The sequence below is a fragment of the Lynx canadensis genome, chromosome B4 (genome assembly GCF_007474595.2).
Source record: "Lynx canadensis isolate LIC74 chromosome B4, mLynCan4.pri.v2, whole genome shotgun sequence".
Taxonomy (NCBI): domain Eukaryota; kingdom Metazoa; phylum Chordata; class Mammalia; order Carnivora; family Felidae; genus Lynx; species Lynx canadensis.
The window spans coordinates 117,050,047-117,072,908 of NC_044309.1; the positions used below are offsets into that span (position 1 = coordinate 117,050,047).

The 22,862-nt window shown below is 38.4% G+C and overlaps 1 protein-coding gene across 1 annotated transcript in view; it reads left to right on the forward strand.

Moving 5' to 3' along the window:
- CFAP54 (cilia and flagella associated protein 54) overlaps window positions 1-22,862 on the forward strand; it is a 353,980-nt gene that overhangs the window by 37,129 nt on the left and 293,989 nt on the right. The window contains exons 10-15 of the mRNA XM_030323452.1: window positions 5,349-5,530; window positions 5,613-5,778; window positions 6,692-6,774; window positions 12,693-12,827; window positions 13,830-13,980; window positions 18,128-18,204. Of these exons, the coding sequence (XP_030179312.1) occupies window positions 5,349-5,530; window positions 5,613-5,778; window positions 6,692-6,774; window positions 12,693-12,827; window positions 13,830-13,980; window positions 18,128-18,204 (794 nt within the window). The remainder of the gene's footprint in view (window positions 1-5,348; window positions 5,531-5,612; window positions 5,779-6,691; window positions 6,775-12,692; window positions 12,828-13,829; window positions 13,981-18,127; window positions 18,205-22,862) is intronic.

Genomic DNA, 22,862 nt, shown 5'->3' on the forward strand with positions numbered 1-22,862 from the left:
TTTTTCATAGTATTCCCTGATAATTGTTTGTATCTCTGAGGGATTGGTTGTAATAATTCCATTTTCATTCATGATTTTATCTATTTGGGTCATCTCCCTTTTCTTTTTGAGAAGCCTGGCTAGAGGTTTGTCAATTTTGTTTATTTTTTCAAAAAACCAACTCTTGGTTTCGTTGATCTGCTCTACAGTTTTTTTAGATTCTATATTGTTTATTTCTGCTCTGATCTTTATTATTTCTCTTCTTCTGCTGGGTTTAGGCTGCCTTTGCTGTTCTGCTTCTATTTCCTTTAGGTGTGCTGTTAGATTTTGTATTTGGGATTTTTCTTGTTTCTTGAGATAGGCCTGGATTGCAATGTATTTTCCTCTCAGGACTGCCTTCGCTGCGTCCCAAAGCGTTTGGATTGTTGTATTTTCATTTTCGTTTGTTTCCATATATTTTTTGATTTCTTCTCTAATTGCCTGGTTGACCCACTCATTCGTTAGTAGGGTGTTCTTTAACCTCCATGCTTTTGGAGGTTTTCCAGACTTTTTCCTGTGGTTGATTTCAAGCTTCATAGCATTGTGGTCTGAAAGTATGCATGGTATAATTTCAATTCTTGTAAATTTATGAAGGGCTGTTTTGTGACCCAGTATATGATCTATCTTGGAGAATGTTCCATGTGCACTCGAGAAGAAAGTATATTCTGTTGCTTTGGAATGCAGAGTTCTAAATATATCTGTCAAGTCCATCTGATCCAGTGTCTCATTCAGGGCCCTTGTTTCTTTATTGACCGTGTGTCTAGATGATCTATCCATTTCTGTAAGTGGGGTGTTAAAGTCCCCAGCAATTACCACATTCTTATCAATAAGGTTGCTTATGTTTATGAGTAATTGTTTTATATATTTGGGGGCTCCGGTATTCGGCGCATAGACATTTATAATTGTTAGCTCTTCCTGATGAATACACCCTGTAACTATTATATAATGTCCTTCTTCATCTCTTGTTACAGCCTTTAATTTAAAGTCTAGTTTGTCTGATATAAGTATGGCTACTCCAGCTTTCTTTTGGCTTCCAGTAGCATGATAAATAGTTCTCCATCCCCTCACTCTGAATCTAAAGGTGTCCTCAGGTCTAAAATGAGTCTCTTGTAGACAGCAAATAGATGGGTCTTGTTTTTTTATCCATTCTGATACCCTATGTCTTTTGGTTGGCGCATTTAATCCATTTACATTCAGTGTTATTATAGAAAGGTACGGGTTTAGAGTCATTGTGATGTCTGTATGTTTTATGCTTGTAGTGATGTCTCTGGTACTTTGTCTCACAGGGTCCCCCTTAGGATCTCTTGTAGGGCTGGTTTAGTGGTGACAAATTCCTTCAGTTTTTGTTTGTTTGGGAACACCTTTATCTCTCCTTCTATTCTAAATGACAGACTTGCTGGATAAAGGATTCTCGGCTGCATATTTTTTCTGTCTAGCACACTGAAAATCTCGTGCCAGCTCTTTCTGGCCTGCCAAGTTTCAAAAGAGAGATCAGTCACGAGTCTTATAGGTCTCCCTTTATATGTGAGGGCACGTTTACCCCTTGCTGCTTTCAGAATTTTCTCTTTATCCTTGTATTTTGCCAGTTTCACTATGATATGTCGTGCAGAAGATCAATTCAAGTTACGTCTGAAGGGAGTTCTCTGTGCCTCTTGGATTTCAATGCCTTTTTCCTTCCCCAGTTCAGGGAAGTTCTCAGCTATTATTTCTTCAAGTACCCCTTCAGCACCTTTCCCTCTCTCTTCCTCCTCTGGGATACCAATTATGCGTATATTATTTCTTTTTAGTGTATCACTTAGTTCTCTAATTTTCCCCTCATACTCCTGGATTTTTTTATCTCTCTTTTTCTCAGCTTCCTCTTTTTCCATAACTTTATCTTCTAGTTCACCTATTCTCTCCTCTGCCTCTTCCATCCGAGCCGTGGTGGTTTGCATTTTGTTTTGCATTTCCTTTAAAGCGTTTTTCAGCTCCTCGTGACTGTTCCTTAGTCCCTTGATCTCTGTAGCAAGAGATTCTCTGCTGCCCTGTATACTGTTTTCCAGCCCAGCGATTAATTTTATGACTATTATGCTAAATTCACTTTCTGTTATATTATTTAAATCCTTTTTGATCAGCTCATTAGCTGTTGTTATTTCCTGGAGATTCTTCTGAGGGGAATTCTTCCGCTTGGTCATTTTGGATAGTCCCTGGTGTGGTGAGGACCTGCAGGGCACTTCCCCTGTGCTGTGGTGTATAACTGGAGTTGGTGGGCGAGGCCGCAGTCAGTCCTGATGTCTGCCCCCAGCCCACCGCTGGGGCCACAGTCAGACTGGTGTGTGCCTTCTCTTCCCCTCTCCTAGGGGCGGGATTCACTGTGGGGTGGCATGGCCCGTCTGGGCTACTTGCACACTGCCAGGCTTGTGATGCTGGGGATCTGGCGTATTAGCTGGGGTGGGAAGGCAAGGTGCACGGCGGCAGGGGGGGCAGGCTTAGCTCGCTTCTCCTTAGGTGATCCACTTCAGGAGGGGCCCTGTGGCAGCCGGAGGGAGTCAGATCCGCTGCTGGAGGTTTGGCTCCGCAGAAGCACAGAGTTGGGTGTTTGCGCGGAGCGAGCAATTTCCCTGGCCGGAACCGGTTCCCTTTGGGATTTTGGCTGGGGGATGGGCGGGGGAGATGGCGCTGGCGAGCGCCTTTGTTCCCCGCCAAACTGAGCTCTGTCGTCCGGGGGCTCCGCAGCTCACCCTCCCTTTGTCCTCCAGCCTTCCCGCTTTCTGAGCAGAGCTGTTAACTTATGACCTCCCAGACGCTAAGTCGCGCTTGCTGTCGGAACACAGTCCGTCAGGCCCCTCCGCTTTTGCAAGCCGGACTCGGGGGCTCTGCTTGGCTGGCGAGCCGCCCCTCCGCCCCGGCTCCCTCCCGCCAGTCCGTGGAGCGCGCACCGCCTCGCCGCCCTTCCTACCCTCTTCCGTGGGCCTCTCGTCTGCACTTGGGTCTGGTGACTCCGTTCTGCTAATCCTCTGGCTGTTTTCTGGGTTATTTAGGCAGGTGTAGGTGGAATCTAAGTGATCAGCAGGACGCGCAGTGAGCCCAGCGTCCTCCTACGCCGCCATCTTCCAACCTCTCTACCTCCTTTTAGAATTTTAAAGACATTTCTCCATAGTCTTGCATATGGTATTGAGACGTCTCTCAGTTTAAATCCTGTTGTTTTATAGATTTAGCTTTTGTAATGCCCTCTTTACTGTGGTATTCTCACATTTTGTTATATTAGGCCAAGGGGTGGGTTTTGTAATATAGCAAGTACTTTGAGGTCTTAGATCTTTCTTTCATTTTTCATGTTATTTCTTTGTTCCTTCCCCTTACGTTTACTTTTTTTTTTTTTTTAAATTTTTTTTTTTCAACGTTTATTTTATTTTTGGGACAGAGAGAGACAGAGCATGAACGGGGGAGGGGCAGAGAGAGAGGGAGACACAGAATCAGAAACAGGCTCCAGGCTCTGAGCCATCAGCCCAGAGCCCGACGCGGGGCTCGAACTCACAGACCGCGAGATCGTGACCTGGCTGAAGTCGGACGCTTAACCGACTGCGCCACCCAGGCGCCCCCCCCTTACGTTTACTTTTGAAAAATTCTCTGATGGTCCTAATAGGACCATCAGATGTTATCACATCCACTCTCCATATCTTATTTATTTTATTATTTTAATTTCTTTACTCCTTTCTATTGCCTTCTGAGAAGGTTCTTCAATCTGACTTTCCTGGTCACTCATTTGTTCTTTGGTTCTTGCTATTCTCCATTCATCTATTGAATTTTTGGTTTTCACAATAAAATAATTTATACTTAGTTCCTGTTTGATTATTTTTCACAGTAGTTTATTCTTACTTCATGTTGGTAAAGTAATATCTTATTTCCTTAAGAGAATAAACTTAAACTAAGTTTAAGTGTTCACTTCTTTTCCTTTTTTCTGTTTCCTCTGGTAAAGGATGTTTTCATTTGTGGTCTTTGTTTCAAGGTTTTTGTGCTTTCAACTTTATTTTTTCATGAACTTACCTTCTATTGCCTTGGAACAGTTACCTGACTCGTCCACAATGTCTACTTGGAAGGAGAGGTAAAACCTAGACCTTAGCATGTGTACTTTCAAGTGAGTTTAGTGTGTCTCTGTGTGTGTGTGCACATATGTGCGTGGGTGTGGACCTGCACCTGTATGCCCATTTGAGGGCAGTGAGTGTCCATGGTTTGGGCTCATCTCCTTTTCATGAGGAAAATACAAGATCTCAGATGAGAGTTTCTTCACCCAAACTTGAAAATTTACTATTACCTGTACTGATCTTTTCCACTGTCTCTCATTAAAATGGAAAGGATATTCCTTCTCTTCCATTTGAAGTTATTTATTTATTTATTTATTTATTTATTTGAGAGAAAGAGAGAGAGTGAGCAAGGGAGGGGCAGAGAGAGAGAGGGAGAGAGAGAATCACAAGCAGGTTCTGCACTGTTAGTGCAGTCTGATGTGGGGCTCAAACTCATGATCTTGAGATCATGACCTGAGCTGAGACCAAGAGTGGATGCCCAACTGACCAAATCACCCAAGTGCCCCCTTTTTGAAGTCTTTTAGCCTAATCTATCCAAACTGCCCCTTTATCCCATGTCCTCTTTCAGCTTCCTCCTGTATTTCTTCCTTTTATTATAGTCAGAAATGCTCTGTTTCCACTGTTCTCAATTCTTTCCTTCCTACTTATACAGCCTTCATCCCTCTGTCCTCAGACATCTACTGAAAATGTCATGGATAACTTCCTTTTTGTTCAGTCCAAGGGTCACTTCTGAGTACTTTCTTCCTTTACTCTCTGCAGTGTTTGTTACTGTGTGATACTCCTTTCTAAACACTTTTCTTTGCAGCCTTTTCTCCCTCTGCCCTTCTCGTACATGTTGGTGTTCCTAATTCTCCTGTCCTAGGAAGCTGTACATTGCCCATGGCTGATTCTGTTGTTTACTATGGATATATAAAGATGACTCTAATGCTGTATCCCTACTTGTACTATCTAACTTCCTAGTTGACTAGTTAAAACTCTTGCTAATTCTCTGTTTTTGAGATTCCATGTTCCTTCCTTTGGGTGGCTGTCCTTGACCACTCTCCTACCCCAAACCGATGTTCAGTGCCTTTCTTATTTGTCCCCATTGCACCCTATATTTATTTCCCTGCTAAGATTTCTTGTTTCCCCACCACAGTGTAAGCTCGGTGAAGACGGATTGTGTTTTCTTCTTTTCCATTGTTTCCCTAGTGCCTGGCAGTCTGATAGTTAATATTTAGAAAATATTTCTTTGCATGAATGACATTCAAACCTCTCTCTTCCCTTTTCTAGTGTCAAATACTGGTGCAGATGGAATGCTTGATTTTCCACAAACATCTCTTCTGCAATTTATTATAAAAGGAAAAAATGTTATTTCTATAGATGCTGCTGTGAAATTTGTAAAACTAGCTTTTACTTATGAGGAATGGAGTTTATTTGAATCTTCAGCTGGGCAGCTTATTGATTTTCTCCAGGTGATATATACAAAACCAATAATTTGTTTTTATTTTTTTAAGATGCCTTTGAATTATTAATTGTGGGATATACTTCTCTTAGAGGCAGGATGATCCAGAGTTAAAGAAAGCAGAAAAGGATTTAATTCTTCTAATTGCAATAGAACCTTTAATCAATGTAAAGAGAAACAAAGGTATGGTCTTTCCCATGGAAAACTACAAAGAAGGACAGTCAGCTCAAATTTATGTTAAAAAAATCAGTTTTCATGGTAAGTATTTATTTGCCTTTTTGAAAAATTAAAATTTTTATCTGATAAAATATGCTCTTTATAGGTGAAGTGAAAGAAAGAATGTTCAAAGCAGAGGAAACAGGAGGTGCAAAGGCCCTGAAGCAAGAGTGTGTTAATTGTTGAAGGAGTGGCAAGGGGGCGTGTATGGCTGGAGCGCCCTGGTGGTGCTGGTGGAATTTGAGAATGTGGTAGGAAATGAGGTCAGAGAAATAGCCGGGTGCCAGATGCTGCAGACTCCTATGCCTTCTAACGATGCTGGCTTTTATTCTGTGTGATGATTTTGAGTAGATGAATAAGGCTCTACTTAGCTGGTGCCTTGTTGGTAAATGAGAGACCAGCAGGGCAGTAAGTCATATGCCATCAGTTCACTTTGGCAAGGGAAGATTTGGTGGTCTCCTATCTTTTTTTAGTAGGGGGAGTTTTTCATTCCAACATTTTAAAAGTTATTGTGTATAGAACTGCAAATCTGCAGCCTCTATTTTCAGACCAGCAAGGATGATTTAATCTGTTTTTTATGTTTTATGTTTCATGGCTGTTCAATTGCAATAAATAGTTTGTACTAAGTAATGATATACATGTTTTTTAGTGGTTTCTGAATAGATAATTCTGTTATTTTTATTTCAACTGCCATATTTTACACGTGTTTTAATATTACAAGCCTTTTCAATTCTATTTTGGATGTAGTTGGCATACAGATTGCAGATTAATGATAATAGTCTATTTTAATTGCATTAAAGCCCACTTAGATTAGTTTTCATGTAGAAGCATTTAAAGAGTCTTATTGACGTGATATTTGCCCAGATACCATTCATGTCATTTTGTAGAATTTCTGTGTTTCTCTGCCTTTTCTACTTGAAATTTTTAATTGTTTTTTCTCTACTTTATGAATTAGATACTTGTAAGACTTATGGATATTCAGAAGACATTTTCCATTTGGCAGCAACCTTGTACTCCTGTGTCTGTGCCTCTCCCCAGGTGAAATTGCTTTTTGGGATAGATTGTAATAGTGTTGAAGGAGGCCATTATACCTAATTGAAAGCCAGATCTAAAATATCACAGGAATTGCACCTTGCCAAAATTCTATGTTGTTTAACCATTAAGTAAGAGATTGAGTTAAAGCCTGACTTGTGATTTTTAAAAAAATGTTTGTTTATTTATTTTGAGAGAGAGAGTGTGTGCAAGCAGGGGAGGGGCAGATAGAGGAGGAGGAGAGAGAATCCCAAGCAGCCTTCATGCTGTCAGCACTCAAACTTACGGGGCTCAAACTTGCCAGCCTTGAAATCATCACCTGAGCCGAGATCAAGAGTTGGACACTTAATCAACTGAGCCACACAGGTGCCCGTGACTTGTGATTTTAAGTCTCTTTTGATAATAAGTCCTTTTGTTCCTTTTTGGAAAATTACTAGACTCACTATGTTTCTAATAATGAGGGAAGTGAGGCAGTGGTTTTAATTAGAGTTAACATTCTTAATGAAATATGGATTTCCAGTCCATGAATACAAACCCTGGTTATTTGGAGTCACTTTGCACACAATGGCCAGTATTTAGAAATGATGATTTGTGGGTATGAATGCTTAAGTAAAACTGGAAGAACACTGGTATTAAAACTCAATTCCAGGGATCCTCAGGGCTTTGCTGAAGTTCCTCAGGAGCTCAGCACTGGTTAGTAACATCCTACCTTTTTAAATTAGTTTTATATACAGTGTTGAGATGGAATTTCATTGGAAAATTTGGTTTTACCGTTATAAAAAAATGTTTGAAAACCACAATGATAGAGCATTGTATTAACTTTTATTCAGGTAAGTGCAACTACACTGAGGAACTTGACAAGTTCCCCTGATATGTTTTCCATTTTTCTGGGTTTATTAAATACTTGTGACAGACATTTAATTTTTGAAAGAAAGGTACAGTAAAACCTTGGTTTGTGAGCACAATTCATTCTGGAAATATGCTTGTCATCCAAAGCACTTGTATATCAAAGCGAATTTCCCCATAAGAAATAATGGAAACTCAGATGATTCATTCCACAACCCCAAAATATTCATATAAAAATGATTACAATGGTAATGCAAGCTGGTGCAGCCACTCTGGAAAACAGTATGGAGGTTCCTCAAAAAACTAAAAATATAACTACCCTGTGACCCAGCAATTGCACTACTAGGCATTTATCCACGGCATACAGGTGTGCTGTTTCGAAGGGACACATGCACCCCCATGCTTATAGCAGCACTATCAACAATAGCCAAGGCATGGAAAGAGCCCAAATGTCCATCAATGGATGACTGGACAAAGAAGGTGTGGTATATCTATACAATGGAGTATTACTTGGCAATCAAAAAGAATGAAATCTTGCCATTTGCAACTACGTGGATGGAACTGGAGGGTATTATGCTAAGTGAAATTAGTCAGAGAAAGACAAATATCATATGACTTCATTCATATGAGGACTTTAACAGACAAAACAGATGAACATAAGGGAAAGGAAACAAAAATAATATAAAAACGGGGGGGGGGGGACAAAACAGAAGAGACTCAGAAATATGGAGAACAAACTCAGGGTTCTGGAGGGGTTGTGGGAAAGGGGATGGACTAAATGGGGGAAGAGGCACTAAGGAAGCTACTCCTGAAATCATTGTTGCACTATATGCTAACTAATTTGGATGTAAATTTTAAAAAATAAAAAATAAAATTAAAAAAATGATTACAATACTGTAATATAATACAAAATAATAATGAAAATATGAAATATAAAGAAAAATAAACAATGCACTTACCTTTGCAAACCTTCGTGGCTGGTGTGAGGGATACAAGAGAGAAGAGGGTTATTGTGTAGGACAACTTCCACTCTCACTAATGGAATTATTGCTATCTTTTGGCTCAATGGAATCTTTTTCTGCATGGGGGCCATTGTATACGCTCACATGGATGTTGATTAGAGTACAATATTAATAAAATCTTCTGATGTACTGTACTTAGTGTAACTGACAATAAGGTAGCAGAGGAAAGGGCCTATATCTGCAGGCAGCCTGACCTAGAATGAAGCAAAGCATTCCTAAGCTTACTCTTGTATGGAAAAGTAAAGGACTGTCCATAGGTTCTGTGAAGTGACAAAAAATACACTAGTGCCAATTGTGGGCACCTTCCAACTTCTGATTTCTGCAAAACACCACGGCCTGAGACTGAGCATTCAAGCGTGGGAAACAATCACCCACAATCCTGTAGCAAGCAAGAGAGAGAGAGAGAGAGAGAGAGAGAGAGAGAGGATCCATTGGCTCAGTTGTGATCCTGTGATGTTTGGCATGAGTTACTATTCATATTGCAAGACATCACTTGTTTATCAAGTTAAAATTTATTGGAAATGTTTGCTCATCTTACAGAACACTCACAGAACAAGTTACTCGCAATCCAAGGTTTTACTGTATTTGATAGTAAATATAATGATTATAGTAGGAGAGCTAAACCAAAATTCTTTTTTTGTTTGTTTTAAGTTTTTATTTAAGTTCTAGTTAGTTAACATATATTATAATATTGGTTTCAGGATCACAATTTAGTGATTTCAGCACTTGCATATAACACCCAATGCTCATCACAAGTGCCCTCCTTAATTCCCATCATGCATTTAGCCCATCCCCTACCTACCTACCTTCTAGCAACCCTCAGTTTGTTCTCTATAGCTAATAGTCCCTTATGGTTTGCCTCCCTCTCTTTTGTTTTTCTTCTTCCCCTGTGTTCATCTGTTTTGTTTCTTAAAATCCACATATGAGTGAAATCATATGGTATTTGTCTTTCTCTAACTGACTTATTTTGCTTAGCATAATATTCTAGCTCTATCCATATTGTTGCAAACAGTAAGATTTCATTCTTTTTGATGCCTGAGTAATATTTCATTGTATATATTTATACAGTAAAACCTTGGTTTGTGAACATAATTCATTCTGGAAACATGCTTGTAATCCAAAGCATTTGTGTAGCAAAGTGAATTTCTAGAACCATTGGCTCAGTTGTGATTATGTGATGTATGGAATCATGTACTGCTCGTACTGCAAGACATTGTTCTTTTGTGGAGTTTAAATTTATTAGAAATGTTTGTTCACCTTGTGGAGCACTCACAGAACAAGTTACTCGCAATCTAAGGTTTTATTGCACCACTCTTTTTTTTTTTTACATGTTTATTTATTTATTTCAAGAGAGAGAGAGAGAGAGAGGCAGAGAAAGATGGAGAGAGAGAATCCCAAGCAGGCTCTGTGCTGTCAGCATGGAGCCTGATGTGGGGCTCAAACTCATGAACCATGAGATCATGACCTGAGTCAAGTCTGACGCTTAATTGACTGAGCCACCCAGGCACGCTGATAGCAGCATTTTTGTTTCCTTTGGGTAAATACTTAGTAGTGCAATTGCTGGTTGTAGGGTATTTCTATTTTTAACTTTTTTATATATACATATTTTTTAACATTTATTCACTTCTTCAGAGACAGAGACAGAGTGCAAGCAGGGCAGGGGCAGAGAGAGAGAGGGAGACACAGAATTTGAAGCAGTCTCCAGGCTCTGAGCCATCAGCACAGAACCTGATGTGGGGCTCAGACTCACCAACAACGAGATCATGACCTGAGCCGAAGTCGGACGCATAACTGACTGAGCCACCCACCTTCCCCTTCTTAACTTTTTGAGAAACCTCCATACTGTTTTCTGGAGTGGCTGCACCAGTTTGCAGTGCTACCAACAGTGTAAGAAGGTTCCTGTTTCTCTGCATCCTCGCCAATGTCTGTTGTTTCCCGTGTTGTTAATTTTAGCTATTCTGACAGGTGTGAGGTGATATCTCATCATACTTTTGATTTGTATTTCCCTGATGATGAGTGATGTTGAGCATCTTTTCATGTGTCTATTAGCCATTTTTATGTCTTCTTTGGAAAAAATGTCTATTCATGTCTTCTGCCCATTTCTTAACTGGATTATCTATTTTTTGGGTTAAACCAAAAAATTCTAATCAAGGCTGAAAAGGGCAAGGAATTTTTACTACCAGCTTTTTAAAAAAATCATGTATGTTGGGGCACCTGGGTGGCTCAGTCAGTCAAGTGTCTGATTTTAGCTCAGGTCATGATCTCGTGCTTGGTGAGTCTAAGCCCCATGTCAGGTTCTGTGCTGACAGCTCAGAGCCTGGAACCTGCTTCGGATTCTGTGTCTCCTCTCTCTGTTCCTCCCCTGATCATGCTCTGTCTCTCTCTCTCTCAAAAATAAATAAAGGTTAAAAAATTTTTTTAAAAAATAAAAAAATCATGTATGCCTTAGTTCATTCAATTCAACAGACATTTATTGATCTCTGTTACATTCCCATACAAGGTACTACATATGCAAATTAAGTCTTAGCGTGGCCCCCAAAGGAGTTCAAGATTTGGTGTATTTTAAATTTTTTTTTTCAACGTTTTTATTTATTTTTGGGACAGACAGAGACAGAGCATGAACAGGGGAGGGGCAGAGAGAGAGGGAGACACAGAATCGGAAACAGGCTCCAGGCTCCGAGCCATCAGCCCAGAGCCTGACGCGGGGCTCGAACTCACAGACCGTGAGATCGTGACCTGGCTGAAGTCGGATGCTTAACCGACTGCGCCACCCAGGCGCCCCTAGATTTGGTGTATTTTAATTATGAACTGATTACCTTTCCAGTTCAGATATAATGCATTCCATTTTTCTTTTGAAAAGAGCCAAATAACTGCTTTGAGAGGAGATATACTCAGTGTAGTTCATCTGTTGATACCCAGTGTAATGTTCTGTTGTTTCTTCATGTCTCTCTTTCCTCCTTGTTTATATCCTTTCCCAGATCCCCACTCCCTCTCCTGTTACTAGTTCATTCCACTCCCCATTCTTTATTATTTTAACTGCAGAAAATTTAAGAAGAAAGTAGTATGTAAAATTTTCCAATTTGGTTGGAACTAATTGGCTTACATAATGTGCCTAAAAATGTTTGTAACTTTTATTTTTAGAGAGGCAGAAGTGGCCCAGAGCATTCATTAAGAGTGTGGACTCTGGGGATTCTGGCTCAGTCAGTTAAGTGACTGACTTTGGCTCAGGTCATGATCTCTTGGTTCATGAGTTTGAGCCCATGTGAGGCCCCATGCTGACAGTTTGGAGCCTGGAGCCTGCTGGTGATTCTGTGCCTCCCCCTCTTTCTGCCCCTTCTCCACTCATGCTCTGTCTCTCTATGTCTCTCAAAAATAAATAAAAATTAAAAAAATTAAAAAAAAAAGAGTGTGGAGCTACACTGCTTGGGTTTGAATCCTGGCTCTGCTACTTTCTATTCATTTCATCTTGGGAAAAACTACTTAATCTTATGCTTCAGTTTGCTCCTCTGGAAAGTGGGGATGATAGTAATATCAATCACTTCATAGAGATGCCATGAGGATTGCATTAACTGGTATATGTCTTAGTCTTTTTGTTATGGGGACTCTATAACAAAAATAACAGAGACTAGGTGGCTTAAACCTGGAACATTTCCTTCTCACAGTTCTGGAGGCTTAGAAATCCAAGATCAAGGCACCAGCAGATTTGGTGCCTGGTGACAGTCTGCTTCCGGGTTCATAGGTGGCTGTCTTTGCGCTGTATCTTCACTTGGCAGAAGGAGAGTGATGGACTCTGGTTTCCCTTTCATGAGGGTAGTGTTCTCACTCTTGAGGGCTTTACATTTGTGCCTAATTCCCTCCTCAAGGCCCCACCTCCCATCACATTGGGAGTTCGGATTTCAACATAGGAATTTTGGGTAGACACAAACATTCAGTCCATTGCAGTAGGTATATAAAGCTCTTAGAATGGTGCCTGGCACACATTAAATGCTAAATGCTATATAGCTATATGTATATCTTATTATTCTTACCAATTTACTTTACCTTTTTTGTTTTCAGAATGCTCAGCCTGATAAAGAAATCGTTGTGGACACGATAATGTTCCTATGGCAGAAATGCAAATTAGGAATTCAGAGGATCAATATGTCCAGAAATGACTATGCAAAATTCATCCAGAAAATCAGCACTAATAAAGTATTCATTTTTGTTTCCTTTCACTTGTTTTTATTGTTGCTGATTTAAGTTTGATTCACATTTCAAATCTAAATTTCCATTTATCTACCTGCATAACATTCTTTAAATATGGTGCTGAGTGAGCCTTTCTTTTAAGTGTATTCTTTGTACTTCTGCTGCAATTTAGTTTTGGGGTGTGAGAAGGTGCCACAGGTTTTTAAGGGAGGAATAAATATAGTGCATTTAAGGTTACATGAATGTGGCTAAACTCATTAAGAAGGTTAATAATAGAAAATACAAATAAGGAAGGAGCTTTAGGTTTGTTTTTTTTTTCCCCCCACAATAATATGTTTAGACTATTTCAAAGAGCTCTTTCCTGGAGAGGAGAAAGTTGAGCAGGAGAATATCATAACCCAAAACTTAAGAGGAAACATTTTAATAGTAACATATTGGATGTGTTGCACATAGGGTGCATGGGCATGGTTTTACCACGTGCTCTGAAAAAGTAATGATGTGGGTGCATCAATGTTGTTTCCTCATTTTAGCTCCCAAGGTGTGATGGCTAATTTGATGTGCTAAGCTTTGGGGATACAGGCATGAAGCCTGCAAGGCACCTAGCATGGAGCCTGAAACACCTGCTTCCTCTTCACTATTTTGGAGGACTTTAATAGTGATCATAATGGGTGCTTTTTGAAGGAAGAATGAGAACTTTGAGGATACTTATAATCTTTATTGATATATTTAAAAAGGAAGATGATAAATTTTTTATTATGGCTATAGATATGCAGATTATAAGCTTAGGTGAATCTTCTTTATGAGTTTATATAAACAGATAGATAGGATCATTGATCTTTATATTATTTATAATTAAGATGTACTAATAAGGGGGGTGTACCTGTCTAACATTTCTGTATGTTTTGAAGATGATGATTTTAAGGAAGCCCTAAGTTTTTTTTTTTTTAAAAGTGACTCTACAATATAATATACTTTTAATTGATTTTACTGTATATTCTCTCTTTTTAGTGGGTTTATCTTCTGTGGCAGATAAATGAAGTAATTCACTGCTATAAAATGGAAGACATTGACGTTGTGGTGGTGGCAGAGGTCACATTACAATTAAGTGAAATATTGGAGTCATTAGGAAACCCACGAAAAAAATTTAAAAAATCTCTAGGTAATATAATGAATGAAAAAGTATGAAGTTATTAACACACATATGAATGTATAAGTATAACTTAGAATATGAACGTATAAATATAAATGGGAATGCAGAATAGCTACGGTTAATGGAAAGTAGTCTTTTCAGTACAGTGCTTCCTTGATGATTTATAACCAGAGATAGAAATAATACAGGTTTAACCCAGCGGATGTTAAAAGGAGGTTACATGCTCTGTGATTCCGTGGCATACATACATCTTTTGTCTTCTCCTTACTCATGCATTCCTGTTCTCCATTCCTCTTTCCACTTTCACCTCTTGCCCTCTTCCCCATTCTTCCATTTTTCTTTTCTCTCCTCCCTTTTATCCCCTTTCCTCCTCTGCCATTTCCCAATAGAGTGTATGCTGCTTCAAGGAAGAGAGCATGTTTTGGTTGCCGGTATATTTTTGGTACCCACCACACTGCCTGACACAGACTGGGAGCTTAAATAAATGTCTGTTGAATGGATCACTATTCCACATCTTATATCCTTTCTAATTCTCTCCTCTCTTCTGATTCTCTCCTTTTAAAATTTGTTTGTCTTTCTTCATTTATTCTATTTCTCCTCTTTTCCCCTGTTCTTTTATCTTCCTCTTATTTGTTCTCACTTCCCACCCTCTTCCCTACTTTCCCTGCCCCAATCCCTTTCTGCCAGCATCTTAGCCTTCTAGAGGGTGCCAGCCTTATGCTCTGATCCGTTTTCTTCTACCTGTGGTTGAACCCCTGAACTATTTGTTTTATAAGGTATCTCATATGTAAAGAATAAGGTGGGGGTGTCATTAGTGGGTGTTTACTTTCCTATTTCACCCCACTTACAGAGTTTGTATGACGTTTGAGGGACTTTGTAGTAATTATTGTAGTAATTGTTTTCCCAGAGATTCACTAATCTGGCTCTGCCTATTCTTGGTTGTTGAGTGTTGTTTTACAGATGAAATTTTAGAGCCATGGTTCTCAATTTTTTATTGGTATCAGTATCACTTGGGAACTTATTAAAAATACAGGCCCAGATCCTATCCTATTTCATCTAGACTGGCCTTTCTAGTCTTTAATAGTTTACCAGGTGATTTTGATACACATCCAAGTTTGAGAACTACTGGATAAAGGTCTCTGGCTGTCTAACACATTCAATGGCCTGAAGTCCTGGTTTTTTTGAAATGTCCTGTCCTAAAGTGCTTTTTCCTTTTTTAAAACTTCCATTATGCAGAATTTCAAATATAGAGAGATGAAAAAAGTTACCATGTACATCTAGTACCAATGATTGTGAATATTTTGCCAATCTTCATTTCTTCTTGCAACACTTTTTTTCCTCTGGAGTGTTTTAAAGCAGATATCATGTCATTTTACCAGCAGAAGCCTCAGTGTGTGTGTGTGTGTGTGTGTGTGTGTGTGTGTGTGTGTGTGTGTGAGTTTGTCTATCTATGCAAAAGATAAGGGTTTTATAGAATTATAATGCCATTATTACTATACTTTATAAAATTAAGGAAGAATTTCTATGTTTCTGATTGTATTAAAAATGTCTTAAGTTGGTTTGTTCCAGTCAGGATCCAAATAAGCCTACACATTTTCCTTTCTTACATTTTTCTTGAGTCTCTCTCTCTCTCTTCTATAATAGTTCTTTTCCTCACCCCCTTTTCAAACAATTTTTTGAAGAAGTTGGTTTATGACCTTATAGGATTTCCCACATTCTGGATTTGGCTGTTTGTGTCCTTGTGGTATTGATTAACTTGTTTCTCTATCTGGTAGGTAGATCTAGAGGCTTGCTTAGATTTGAATGATACCGTATCAAAAAGAATTCTTGTGACTATCTTACACATTTGGCAAGAATACGACCCAGGTGGTGTTATTTACTCCCTGTTGCATTAAATCAGGAGGCATATAATGCCTAGTTATCCCACGTGTTGTGTTGTAAAGACTTACCAGTGAGTTCAGGTGTTGTCAACCTGACCTTTTTCCTAGGTTCTTTTCCCCAGATGTAGCTTCTGAGACAGGTTGTTGAATGAAGTAGTTTATTTGGGATATTATCCAGGGAAGCAGGGTGGTGGTGTGGAGAAGTGAGATGGAAAAGGAAAGGAAGGCAATACAAGGTACAGTAAGTTAGTGATAAGGCTACTGTTGTAGACTTAGGGCTTATTCCCATGAGAGACCTCTAGGACTGTGTAGAACCTGGCACAGAGAGCTGAGAGGTTGAGATATTTATACAACTTTTGTCTGTCATTGGTTGGAGGCTACTGGAGGAGTGGGAGTGAGAAGCCAGAGGGGGTTCTAACTTCTGTCATTCTTTCTGCACTCATGATATTGAGTGCTTAAGTGAAGAAATTACTTCATCAGCTATTTGGTTACTCTGGTTATTTTTGATTGTGTGGTAGACACAATCAAATTTTTGCTAAATACTTTATAGAAATAATTTGAAGCCTCAGATGGTGTTAATGTTCTTCCAGAGAAGATTTATGCTTGCTTTTACTAGATGTATGAAGACACTGTCACTCCAGGATCCCATTATTCCAGTGTGAGAAATTGAGATAATTTGAAGCTGGGATGCTCTCTTGTTGAATTATTTTCCATTTGCCCTAATTCCTGGGATACAGCCCCTTCTGGCTTCCCACCCTTGGTGGTCCTGGATACTAATCTGTGTTGCTTGAGTTCTCAGGACTGTCAGAAACATCACTCAGCTTCTCAACTTTCCTCTCCAGAATTGACAAAAGTTCTCAGTGGAGAAAATAGCTCTAATGCCATTCTGTATTCCCTGGGCTCTCTTCCCAAGAGCCAGGTGATACTCTTTTCTCTTTACATTTTCATGAGCTTCTTTGCTTACAGACGAAAAAAGTATTTTTTCAGCTTTGTTTACTTACTTACTTATTTATTTATTTATTTATTAATGACAGAGAGAGTGAGTGAGCACAAGTGGGGCAGGGACAGAGAGAGAGAGAGAAAGAGAGGGAGAGAGAGAGAGAATCCCAAGCAGGCTCCACACTGTCAGCACAGAGCTCAACATGGGGCTTCAACTCACGAACTGAGCCATGAGATCCTGACCCGAGCAGAAACCAAGAGTTGGATGCTTAACCAACTGAGCCACCCAGGCATCCCTTTTACCAGCTTTTCTAGTGGTCTCTAGTGAGGACAATTTTTACAGATTACCTGTTACTGAAAGCAAAAGGCCTAATGATTATTTTTTTAAAAATCTATTTCTTATTTAATTTTATTGTTTTGTTTACTGCTTACTTTTGGAGACTATTGTTTTGTTGTATTTTATACTCTGTTTAATTATAAATGAGATAAATACAATTTACTGATTCATTGAAAAAAAGTTTTATTTCTAAAGAACTAATCAATACTGGAGCATGATCCATTTATAAATAGAAAAATCTACATTTATGTAGGGAGGGATTGTTCCCATTTAGACAAATAAATTCTTATAACGTTTCCAACATTGTTATTATCATCATCTCATTGGCACATAAAACACAAAGTACAAATCATTCTTGTGTATTAATTATGGCAATCTGATTCAAAATGTTTATTGGACTGTTTATTAAGTAATGCATTATTTAGTTTAAGTTATTAAACTAGCATTTTAAAATAGGAAACTAGCATTGCCATATATTTAACTCAAACCAACCTTCCCCGATATTTGCCCAAATCTATAGGCTTTTACACTGTTTTCTGAATGCTTTACAATGGACTTTATAGTATGTAGAAAGACCAGTCTCTTTACCATAATATTATCTTGTTAATAATGAATAGTTTTAATTATTTGTCATACTGCAAGATGCTTTTAAATAAACTTATATAAAGATCAAATGTAATTATATGGAAGAAACAATTTGGTATTTAGTCAACTTCTAAGTGTTGAATCATTTCTAAAATCATGAGTAATTAAAAAAGTAACCAATTAAGTGTAACATTTTTTAGGATTATGATTCACTGCTATGTTTACATTTTTTCCTTCCTTCTTTTATTTCCTCTGGTCCTTCCTTCTTTCCCTTTGTTTCTTCTCTCCTACTCTCTCCTCTTCTTCCTACTTTACTCTTTTTTCTCCTCTTCTTCCTTCTTCTCTTCCCTCCCTTCCTCTTCCATTCCTTCTTTCCTTCTTTTCCTCTTCCTCCCCCCCCTTTCTCCCCCCACAGAGATATCTTTAAGGAAAGGGACTGGTGAATTCCTTGAGACTTCAAAAGGGAGCCTGGAAATTCTCCCAATATTGAAGGTATTGCAAAAATATTTTAGAAAATATACTTAAAGACAGGAATTTAAATTTTCAAATAATATTATATTTATAAATATGTAATGGTTAATTATAGAAGTAATTTTGAATATTTAATATTTGAGATTTTATGGTTTTTACATACATTGCAAACTACAGGGGATGTTTTCTAGTTTTTGCATTAACTCTAGAAAAAAAATCCAATCAGGTTTAAAAATAACCTAGTAAATTCTCTTAAAAGGATTTGTAGTTATATTACTATTAGTATTTTGAATGTGTTGTGATTCATGGACTCATAAAGCAGAGACGTCCTGCTCAGCATATGCCTCTGACCAGTTCTGTGTGTTATTACCTGTTGAAAATGCACTTAGAACAGGCCCTGGCACATGGCAAGTTCTCAGTGATTGTTAGCTTAAGAGGAGAAAGGGGTGAGGGAGATAAATGGCCATTCCTCTTCTTGATTACTTTTTTTTTTTTAGAATATTTGAATTATTTCTGTACATCAAGGATTGTGTTGTTCCATAGATCTGAATGGGAGTGTAGGACACTGTGTCATATATGCTATAAACATTTATTTATTTATAGACATGAACCTAGAATAGCATTTTGCCAAGTCTGTCCTATGTGATGCTGATACTATACTTCAGAAAAGGTTGCCAGGGTCTAACTTTGAGTGATGTTGGATTAAATGCAATAGGTCCCTTACTGTAAGACTTCTCAGAGGCATTCATTTGCTTCCGAGTATTGTGGTTTTCCCAAGAAGAAGATATAGAATATCATATATTCTATTATCTGAAAATAAAGCCCATTTTACCCCCTATAGAATAGCTACTTAGGATACTAGTGCTTCTGGACTACTGTTGAAAAATACTTTTCTAGAGAGGAAGCCAGTGATCTATATTTTGGTTTGCCTGATTAATTGAAAAACTACAATTTTAATTTTTTAAGTGTTTATTTATTTTTGAGAAAGAGAGAGAGAGAGAGAGAGAGAGAGAGAGCCTGAGTGGGGTAGGACAGAGAGAGAGGGAGACACAGAATCTAAAGCAGGCTCCAAGCTCTGAGATGTCTGCACAGAGCCCAATGCAGGGCTTGAACCCACGAACCGTGAGATCATTACCTGAGCTGAAGTTAGACACTTAACTGACTGAGCTACCCAGGTGCCCCAAAACTACAATTTTAAATTACAAAAGTTTTATTAGCAATTTTACTATATAGACTGAAATGCTATTATTTTTTATATTCTCTTCTAGGTATTTTTTTTTAGCATAGTAGCATTCTGGTATTTTTTTACTAAATATTATTCCATCAGCACTTTTCTTATTGCTAGATATTAATGATATTAATACTTGTAATTACCATATTTTCTCTGAAAAATCAACTTGAAATATATGACATCAAATTGTAAAGAATATTATAAGGAAGACCCATTTCCCCATCAGAGCTTAAGAAAAAATACATTATTAATACAGCTGGAACTCTTCTCCACTAAGGAGTGACCCCCGCCCCCGATCACATCACCTTTCCTCCTGCCTAGGAGTAACTGGTATTCTAAATATAGTGATATAAATTCTAGGCATACTTTTTTTTACATGTGTGTGTATTCCTAGGCAGTAGGGAGTATTGTTTTTAAATATAATATAATATAATATAATATAATATAATATAATATATCTAATATATATTTACATATATTTAATACATAATATAGCAAATAATATATACAATATCATATATATTACATATATGTTAACATAATATGATATTATATATTATATAACATATATATTTAACATATATGTAATATATAATATATGTATTATATATATGTATATAGTGTCATACTGTGTGTACTCTTCTGCAGCTTCCTTTTTATCTCAGTATTCTTGTGTTTGTGAGATTCGCTCCAGTTGATTTGTGTGGTCATAGTGATGATTTTCGCTACCACATCCAACTTTTGCTCAATGTTGCACAGTAAGCAGATTTGAACTCAAGTGTGTGTGTTGCCTTCCAACATCCAGGCATTTAGTCACTATGCTATGTTGCCTTTTGATTAAAAAAAAAGTGTCTTCAGGACATTTGTATAAAAGATATTTTTCTGATGCATAAAATATGCATGTCCTATAACTATGGTTATGGTAGTCCTATAACTATATATATGTGGTAGTCCTATAACCTATAACTATAACTATAAAATATGGTAGTCCTATAACTACCAATCAAATATCATGAATGTAATGGAGGACTGGAGGATCATTCTGAATTGACTTTCTTCTGACGATTATAGGTTTTAAGGGATGCAGGTCTGAGTTCTTTATGTAGTATTGTGTCTTAGAAGAGCTAGAATTGAGAAATCTTTTTATTTTTATTATTTATTTATTTATTTATTTATTTATTTATTAAAATTTTTTAAATGTTTATTTTTGAGAGAGAGAGAGAGTGTGAGAGAGTGGGGGAGGGGCAGAGAGAGAGGGAGACACAGAATCCAAAGCAGGTTCTAGGCTGTAAGCTGTCAGCACAGAGCCGGACAGGGGCTTAAACCCACAAACTGTGAGATCATGACCTGAGCTGAAGTCCAATACTCAACTGACTGAGCCACCCAGGTGCCCCTAGAGTTAAGAAATCTTAAATTGAGAACAGAGTGTTTGAAATTCACAAGAGATTGAGGAGGCATAATAGCTGTCTGCCAATGGTTTTCCAGGGATCACTTACAGTGCTTGCTAAATATACAGCTTCCTATTTCCCACTCTAGACATATTGAATCATAATTTCAGGTGTGGGGGTCTTAAAGTTTGTAATTCCAGATATTTTCCTCTTAAAATTCCCCCCCAGGTAGATTCTTTTTTAAATCTTTTTTTTTTTTTTTTTTTTTAATGTCTATTTTGAGCAAGAGAGAGACAGAGTGCGAGAGGGGTTGGGGCAGAGAGAGGGAGACAAAGAATCCAAAGCAGGCTCTGAGCTGTCAGCACAGAGCCCCATGTGGGGCTCTAACTCATGAACTGTGAGATCATTACCTCAGCCTAAGTCAGACGCTTAACCAACTGAGCCACCCAGGCTCCCCGCCCCAGGCCCCCGCAGGTAGATTCTTAAGGAACCTAGAATTTGAGACTCACTGGCTCTGTGGGCCAGCATTTATTTTCTGAGGCTTCATAGGGTAGGAATAAGAATACTAGTAGAGGGGTGCCTGGGTGGCTCAGTCAGTTAAGTGACCGACTCTTGATTTTGGCTCGGGTCATGATCTCAGGACCGTCGGATCGAGCTTTGTATCAGGCTCTGTGCTGAGCATGGAGGCTGCTTGTGATTCTCTCTCTCTGCCTCACTCTCTGCCCCTCCCCCGCTTATGTTTGGTCTTGCTGTCTATCTCAAAATAAATAAATAAACATTAAAAAGAAAGAATATTAGCAGAAGTTACCAAGGGCAACGTGCTGGGGCATATGGTAGATGTAGTAGAGGTGGTTCATTGGTGTGGTGTAAGGGCACAGCAATTGGTGTTGGAGCACCCATAGTTGAATCTTGGCTCTAATATTGACTGTGTGATCTTGAACAAATTATTTTATCTGTTTGAATGTAAGTGTCCTTACCTGCAAAATATAACAATAGTACCTATTCTACTGGTATTATTTAAGTTATAGACGTTTAAATGAGATATTGGTAACACTGTGGAAACCAGTACCTGGCACATGACAGCTACTCAGTTTTTCTCCTATGTTTTATGTAGAGCAGCGAATCTTAATTTAGGGTCTCAGATCCATCTGAAAGGGAATTAAGTGGAGAGAAGGAATAAGAACTTATTGTAAGGAAAATCCAAAATCCACATGTTGACCTAGAGGAGACTCTAGGTGGGATAAATTATAGATCTTGCATATGTACATGCAACTATTTAAAAAAATATGAGGTGTGGGCGCCTGGGTAGCTCAGTCGGTTGAGCATCTGACTTCGGCTCAGGTCATGATCTCACAGTCTGTGAGTTTGAGCCCCACATAGGGCTCTGTGCTGATAGCTCAGAGCCTGGAGCCTGCTTCAGATTCTGTGTCTCCTTCTCTTTCTGCTCCTCTCCTGCTCATGCTCTGTCTCTCCCTGTCTGAAAAGTAAATAAACATTAAAATAAAATTTAAAAAAATATGAGGTGCTTATCATAATTACATTAAAAGCTTATTTAAAAGTTTTACTGAAGGGGCGCCTGGGAGTCTCAGTTGGTTAAGCATCCAACTTCAGCTCAGGTCATGATCTCATGGTTCACCAGTTTGAGTCCCAAGTCAGGCTCTGTGCTGACAGCTCAGAGCCTGGAGTCTTCTTTGGATTCTGTGTCTCCCTCTCTCTCTGCCCCTCCCCCACTCATACTCTGTCTCTGTCCCTCTCTCTCTCTCTCAAAAATAAACATTAAAAAAACAATGTAACAAATTTTATACCTTTAGTCAAAGATTAAAAGCAATCCCTTTATACTGATGTAACAGCATAGGATATCTGTCATTCTTCTGTTCAACATGTCCTAGAGGTCTTAGCTGAAGAAGAAAGAGGATAAAGAAAGCAGAAAAAAGGGCACAAGGACTATAAAGGAAATACCAACCTTGTATTTATTCCCAGACTAGTACAATGCATTACGCATTTTTAGTAATAGCAGTCTAAATGCCCATCGGCAGAAGAGTAGATAAATAAATTGTAAC